Here is a 7,470-nt window from a genome sequence, read left to right as displayed (position 1 = left end):
ATTGTGCTTAAATTTATTAAAATACCGGTATGTATATTACAATTATATATAGAAATATTAGTGTGTGTTTTTTTTTAAACCTTTTTCTTTGGTGTAAAATCTGACCTGGACATTTCTTTCTGAGATTCACCCAGTTGCACTTGATATAGTTTTGTTATGATGAATAACAGGACATAGCATTAAATGTTTAGTTTACAAATGAAAATATAAAAAGATTTAAATATATGTGATATTTCATATTAAAGGTTAAAATGCTTTAATATAATATTAATACTAAATATTAAATGTTTCTTTTGAGATGTCTTTCTGGCTCAGGAGTAATTTAAATTCACTCTTCTGCAAATTAATCCTCCAAAAACAGAGGAACCAGATACAGTTATTTTGCAGGGTGGCTCTGCTCTAGCTTCAAGTCCACTCTTCTAGGCCGCACTTCTCTGACTCTGTCGTCTCTTCTTCCACAACACCTGCTGGACAGTCTCGTAAATCTCGCGATAGCGCAATATGTACAGGTAAGGAGTGCAACAGCGTGGCAACAACATCAGTATGCACATATTCACCAAGTCAATCAACACTCCCACCACATCATCCTTGGTTGCTCGATTTAAAAGAGCCAGCTCGACTGCAAAAACCAACGCCGGTACAAAATACATCATGAGCAACAGAGTGTGTGCCAAAAGCGTCATACGCGCCCGGGAATAGCGACTACGCCATATCCCAGAAGTCTTGGTGATGATGTAGAGATGTATGTAACAGTACACAATGAGAGCAGTGCAGAGGCTGATGGCTATGATGAAATACAAATGAACGCCATCACTGAGTTTCTGCTCCAACGAGTGCAACGCAATCAGCACCAAACACACTGGACGGCTCTGTTGGTCACTACCCATCACCATCGCAAACATCACCAGCAAGGAGACCGGACACACTGCGGCCATCACCCATACGCTCATGATTATCTTCTTGGCCCGAGATGGCGGGAGAATCTCTTTGTAACGTAATGGCCAACGTACAGCCACATATGTGTCGACAACCATCAGTGTGACCGTGATCACAGAGCAGCTGTACGTCATCACCATGCTCACCATCATAAACTCACACAGCGAGTAGGGCATGTACAGGCCTACAGAGTTGCAGGAGACCATCGCAAGGTTTATGGTGAGGAAAAGCATGTCGGCGAAGAGCGTGTTAGCAAGGAGCAGGTAGCGGGTCTCTTGGCGTAGCGAAGGATAGCACAGTATACAGATGGACAGAACGGGGTTGACCAGCATTGTGACAGAGGTTAGCAGAACCGTGGGGATGAGGAACAGATACATATGTCTGGTGTCCATTATTCTGTACCACTCCAGAGAGATGTTACCGATTTCTGTCATATTTAGAGTCCAATGACGCACTACTGAGAGAAAGCGTTGGGGTGAAGAACAATTGCTCCTCGGTATGCTGAGACTGGAACGGTGGAGCACATATATAGCTTCTCTACCTACAGAAAACAGAAAAAACATGATGAGTACAGAAATATGTACATCACCATACACACCGTATGACCTGTAAACTTAGGATAAGGCTTCAAAAATATTGAACGTTTTTCAATCAAATGCAAATTCAGTTTCATTTTTTGTAAACCAGAAGAAGGAAAGACAATACAAGAAATATTCGAGACGCATCCTGCAAATACACTGTCCAATCAAAAGCTCTATAGAATAAGAATGTCCATCCTAATATTACAGGCAATTTTCTTATAGGAACTATCTTCAGTATGTCCCAATTCCTGGTGGACTGTAAAAGAATAGTTCACCCAAGAATGAAAACTCTCTTACTCCTCATGTTGTTCCAAACCTGAATGACTTCTTTCTTCTGTGGAACATAAAATAAGCTAATTTGAGAAATGGTTGTTTTTTTTACATTACAATGGAAGTCAATGGTCACCCAAATGGTGTAGGTACCTACATTCTTTAAAATATCTTCGCTTGTGTTCCATGGGAGAAAGAAATACTTAAAGGTTTGGAGTAAATGATGACTGAATTTTAAGGTTTGAGTGAACTATGCCTTTAAATGGTTATTATAGCCTGAATTAATCTTTCCAGTTTGTAGTTTCGCCAAAAAATAATGATGGATAAATATTACATTAATCATAAAAAATAAAAAAATAAAAATTCTCCCAATACACAATTAGACAAACATAAAAGTAATTTTTTTTTGTAAATTATTGTAATTTCTATGAATTTCTAAGCATCTCATTCCAGTCTCTGGTAAATGGACCTGAATGATGAACAGAGAATAAAAACAAATAGTCCAAACAATATACCTCTAATTAGAACAAGTTAATTTAGATTTTCTTACAGATTCCTGATAATACTTAATTTTTTTTTTAAAAGAGAAAGAAATGCAGAAAATGGGTGAGAGTCCATATTTTCATGAAAACATTAAGACACAAATGAAAGGGTTAATATCGATAACAATATGAAATATATAAAAATATACTTTTGAGTGAAACTGAATGAGCCTTATAAACCTCATTACAGTTTCATCTGAAATTCTCAGTCACAATGCCAAATGGCATAATTTTCAAACGAAAAGCAAACCAAATCTATACAAATAATAATGTGTTTATTTTGTGCTAGAAACTCTTATCTCTAACAACACACCAAACATTGTGACATGGCAGAGTTCCTGTACTATTCCTGATCCACAAAAACACTTCTGTTAGTTTCAGCCCCGTTTCACAGACAAACAGTTCACAGAGGAAGAATGAAATATGGTTGTATTGACTAACAATCGATTAACTGTTAAAATGACTCACGTACCTGTTCCACTCATCCACGTGCAGTAACCTCTGCTTCCATCCAGACCTCCATTAGACTAATGTCGCCCCAGATCAATACCTCCCGACTCTGTCCTTGTTATCAGAGAGCAGGCGTTCCACTGATGCGCACAGATCCGTAAACCATCGCACGGCACTAACACTCTTTAAGCTCTCTATGGTTACTCAGCATTTGGTGTAAATTGTGCTGACCCTCCCCATGACAGGCCGTTCAGATAAACTAACACTAACACCGTTATTACCTCAATGTCCCACGACACTACTATGCACCTCATATCCGGAGCTAAAAGCTTATAAAGCAATAAATGAGATGGAGGGTTAAACAAACAAATAATTGACATAAATGTTGGCATGACCACCAGTCCGTAAACAAATGAGGTTAGTATTTGCATTGTTGGTTTTATGCAAAACCGACATCATCATGCATCACTCATAAAGAAAAAAACATTGGTGAATTTTGCTGAATTAAAAAGTTTATTAATTTTGATTCATTTTTATACAAAATGCCTCATCTCCTGTCCTTCTTGTAACCAGTGTTCCAGTGATGCTTCCTCCCGTGCTGTCCGTCATCATCATCATCTTCTTTATCCTCCCCTAACTCCTCGTCCTCATCACTGCTGTACTCGTCCTCCCTCCCTTCTTCCTCCTGCTCTCTCGTCATCAGTTTGCGAAAAACATGGAACTCCTCTACAGTTGCCATGGCGACCTGTGTCAGGTATTTTTCCTCTGAGACGCAGAGGACGTCGTTGAGCGGGGGGTTGGCGATGAGTGTTTGGCCTTTCTTGTCTGGCGTCTGGTACAGTCCCCTCCGCTCCAGAAAACAGTGACGACACCGCAGCTCAGACAGAGACATCCGGAACACCTTCGCCTTCAACATCTCTGCCTGCCGCACACCCATACGGAAATATGCATACTGGGGGGGGACAAGCTGTGAGTCAGTTTGCAACTACAAACACTGCCCTGTGAATGCAAACTTCAACAGGGTTTTTCCTGGCTCAAAATGAGGCGGAGGTGGTAAAATTGTAACACTAGGGGGGTCCAGGGGCATGCCCCCCCGGGAGAAAATTTTGTACATTTTAAAGATAAATTCATTAATCTGGTGCGCTTTGAGTCACTCGAATCTGTTGTTAAAAATAAATAATAATCCACCCGCCAACCACCCATATTCTTTGATTTAGATATCTGCATCTAATCATCACATTACAATTATTCAATTAAGCATGATGATATGGTAACATATCACACAATTAACATTTATTTAAATTAAAAGTTCTTCTTTTGGCAAAATTACATTTTCTTTATAGCCTAAACAGAGGCTTTACTCCCTTTAAACTTATTGTCAATGTTTCATTTTTGAAAACACTCTTATCGGAATAATTTTTTGTACCTTTATAAAGGGCATTTTCCCCCTAATTTTATTTAATGTATGCTCTAAATTTCATTTAAAATTCTTACATTTTATCAATACATTCAATTAAAATAATAAGACACTAGGCTGTTACCAATCAAATTAAATAATTTACATTGAAAAATTATAACTGTATTAAATGAGATTATTTTGGATATTTTTTGAATATACAAGGAATGTTGAAAAGAATGATACTTTGAAACTAAACCGCCAGTAGGAGGAGGCAGGCGGCCGTCTTAATGAGCGAGTCATTGAGTCATTAATGTAAACGATTCGTTCAAACGGCTGATTGATTCAGAATGAGGCGGTTTAATAATGGGCAATTGAATCTTTGACTCAAGCGATTAGTTCAAAACGCTGAATGATTCAGTAATGAATCATGGATGAGTGTTGCTGTGAGACGCGATATGGTTCTGTTGTTTGGAACTATTTTCGCTGCTAAAACAGTCTAAAAATGTAAGTAACTTAATTTTAACTATTTGTTTATTGAACTGTTATGAAATTAATATCTCGGTTTCAATCGTGATGGCATTCAGGAAAACAGCACTCTGGTCGTGTGTAGCCTATATATTGTTTCTTAACTATAATTAATGTTATAAATAACTGCGCGAGACTCAACATCGCAACTTTGTTACCGTCCGTACATTAGGTACCATGATGGGAGTTCCGTGTCTTTATTACACTCATTTAGCTGTCATCCACCCTCGATTGAATGGAATGTTTTTATTACTCGGCCCGCGGATTATGATCCGTGCAGCACTATCGGCAAACTACACGGTTAGAGAATGGACACAAGCGGGAATCGCGACAGTTGAATGTCCGAGTTTTGTCGAGAGGCGGAGGCGGCACGAAATTTGACGGAGGCGGCCGCCTCATAATTGTCTATGCAGGAAAAACCCTGTTCAATGAGCCGCAATGGCTCACAAAACAGTCATGAGAAAACCATTTACAAGGATAGTTTACTCTAAAATCATAGTTCTGCTAGTATGTACTGTCATCAGAGCAAGGGAAACTTTTAGTGAAGAATGGTTTAAACTTACAGATACCTGTCGTACCTGAAATTTGTACTCCAGCTGGACCAAATCCTCCTCTAAAACCTCAGGTGAGTCTCTGAGGATGTCTGTCACCTGTTGGACGGTGAAGAGGCATTTTTCTTTAAGCAATCGGGACACCATGTTTACCCTCTTGATAGGCAGGACCATGATCTTGGGGTAGTGACTGATCATCCTCTGCAGACTGCCTGTGGATAGATTTCAGAGAGATTTCAACTTGACTGGCTTTCAAACTGGGGTCTATGGAGTAGTCCATTTATTTGTATTTTTTACTAAATGTATTTTAACAATGAGAAAAAAACAAAACAAAAAACGAACAGTCAGAGATAATAGCCTTGTGGGCAGCGCTCTGACATGCGGGCGACTCCAGTTTGAGTCCTGGCTCGTGGACCTTTCCCTATCCCGCTACCCCTCGCTTACTGTGTATTGTCTATACTGTCCTATCTCGATAAAGGCAAAAAATGGCTAAAATAAATCTCACACAAAAAAGAAAGAATTAGCGTTATTAGAATTAGAAATTAGCGTTTAATTTTGAGAAAACAAACTATTTACTTTCTCTCCTTACTTGCAATGTACATAGGTTTAAGGTTTAAAATGCTTTGGAACAATATGTATCAAAAACTGTTCAACACAAATAAATCATAGTTGAATTAATTTTAAAAAAAGTTTATCTTTTATTTTAATAAAGGTTAAATATTACTTTATACAAAGTAAACATTTTCCAAATAATGTTTCACATTTCAAACGTTTACACCCCCGTTCTAAAGTTTGGGGTCAGTAGAATTTTGATAAAATGTTTTAATAAGCATTTATTTTAAATAAAATAAAAAGTTACTTTATAAATGTATTTACTGTCAGTATTTATCAATATGCATGCATGCTGAACAAAAGTATTAATCTGAAAAAATAAAATATCTTACAGACCCCAAACTTTTGAACGGAAGTGTAATTTCCTACCAGAAAAGATGCATCACCTTCTAACAATCCCATCTTCCTCAGATGATTGATGCGCTGCTGTAATTCCGCACCTTTAAGTGAATATACCTCTGGACACTTTTGCATTATTTTCAGGATACTGGAGGGATTTAATCCCAGGAGCAACAGTGCTGTCAGAACAGACGGAACATGTTTCCCACGGCTCTTCGTTGCACCTTCATGCATCTCCTCGGCTTGAGTTTCTGAGAAGCCCATTTCAAGCAAAGAGGACAGAGTGAGCTGGGTCACAGGACTGTGGGTGACCTGACCGGTGCGAGATGGATTCAAGTGAAGGGGCTCTTGTGTGGTGCAGAACGGCATATGACCTCTGCTCGTAGCCACAGGACAAACACGCCATCTCCACATCCATTGCACCATCTAGGACACAGAGAGAGGAAGCAAATGCTGTTCAATTCAGTAAATAGTGTTTGGACAATAAATCTGAGGCCTGGTTTCACAGACAGGGATTAAGGTTTCACAGAGACAGCCTGGTTTCACAGATTAAGCCAGGATTTTTTAAAAATTAGGACATTTAAGTAGCTTTTATAAACATGCCTTAGAAAAAACATTACTGGTGTGCATCTTGAGACCAAACAGAAATTGCTTTCAGGTAAAACAGCTCAAACATGCAATTAACTTTACTTTTAGCCCCAGTCACCCTTATGTGTGTATGTTGAGATGCTGTAACTGTTGAGGGGCTATACATTATTTTTAACCAAATTTAGCTAAAAGAATGAGAGTTCTAGATGTACGAATGAATGATTGTGACCTTGCAGTTCTAATCATTGAGGCAGACGTTTCTTGCTAAACTATTTTCAGTTTTAACGTTGTGTTAGGATATCCAGATTTTCTAGAAATCACATAAACGGTTATAATATTAAATACGCTATTAAACCATTTTTATAATCAGATTCATCACAATTGTTACTCTGGTTCCCGGAATCTGCTTGATACAAAAATAAAGTTGGCTACATCGCGACAGTTTCTTAGCAGCTGTTGAACATTCAATCGAGTGTATAATTCCATAATAATGTATGAAATTTCTTTAAACATTTCGTCCTCACCTGTTTTCTGCAAACATGCGTTCCCATATCTGTGCCGCGTCAAAATACACCCGCGCTGCAACAACAGCCAGAGCTCAAAAGTTCCGGATATTTCAACAAAAGACGTTATTAAAAACTGCAATAATTTTTATTGAAGAATTCCCGTGACAGTAA

General features: G+C 38.4%; 2 protein-coding genes across 2 annotated transcripts; both read right to left on the bottom strand.

Annotated features, from left to right (window-relative positions):
- Positions 1 to 85: 85 nt before the first annotated feature.
- Positions 86 to 3,210, bottom strand: LOC130092129 (probable G-protein coupled receptor 148). Its single transcript, XM_056260126.1, has 2 exons — positions 2,798 to 3,210; positions 86 to 1,471 (listed from the first exon to the last, which is right to left on the bottom strand). Exon 2 carries the CDS (start codon positions 1,368 to 1,370, stop codon positions 420 to 422), a length of 951 nt encoding a protein of 316 aa, XP_056116101.1. The 5' UTR covers positions 1,371 to 1,471; positions 2,798 to 3,210; the 3' UTR covers positions 86 to 419.
- Positions 3,211 to 3,269: 59 nt separating this feature from the next.
- On the bottom strand, positions 3,270 to 7,401 carry mterf4 (mitochondrial transcription termination factor 4). Its single transcript, XM_056260125.1, has 4 exons — positions 7,318 to 7,401; positions 6,253 to 6,631; positions 5,282 to 5,466; positions 3,270 to 3,731 (listed from the first exon to the last, which is right to left on the bottom strand). Exons 1-4 carry the CDS (start codon positions 7,342 to 7,344, stop codon positions 3,327 to 3,329), a joined length of 996 nt encoding a protein of 331 aa, XP_056116100.1. The 5' UTR covers positions 7,345 to 7,401; the 3' UTR covers positions 3,270 to 3,326.
- Positions 7,402 to 7,470: the final 69 nt, after the last annotated feature.

This window comes from Rhinichthys klamathensis, unplaced genomic scaffold (genome assembly GCF_029890125.1).
Source record: "Rhinichthys klamathensis goyatoka isolate OS25496 unplaced genomic scaffold, OSU_Roscu_1.1 h1tg000008l_1, whole genome shotgun sequence".
In the NCBI taxonomy this organism is placed as follows: Eukaryota; Metazoa; Chordata; class Actinopteri; order Cypriniformes; family Leuciscidae; genus Rhinichthys; species Rhinichthys klamathensis.
This window is presented reverse-complemented; position numbering and strand designations above follow the sequence as displayed.

What these genes read in the sequence shown, in the direction of transcription:
- LOC130092129 (XM_056260126.1), bottom strand. Translation starts at nt 1,370, where the DNA reads ATGACAGAAATCGGTAACATCTCTCTGGAGTGGTACAGAATAATGGAC.
- mterf4 (XM_056260125.1), bottom strand. Translation starts at nt 7,344, where the DNA reads ATGGGAACGCATGTTTGCAGAAAACAG. An exon ending in CGCATGTTTGCAGAAAACAG is followed by an intron (nt 6,632 to 7,317) that starts GTGAGGACGAAA and finishes TCTGTGTCCTAG; the next exon opens with ATGGTGCAATGGATGTGGAG. An exon ending in GAAGATGGGATTGTTAGAAG is followed by an intron (nt 5,467 to 6,252) that starts GTGATGCATCTT and finishes ATCTATCCACAG; the next exon opens with GCAGTCTGCAGAGGATGATC.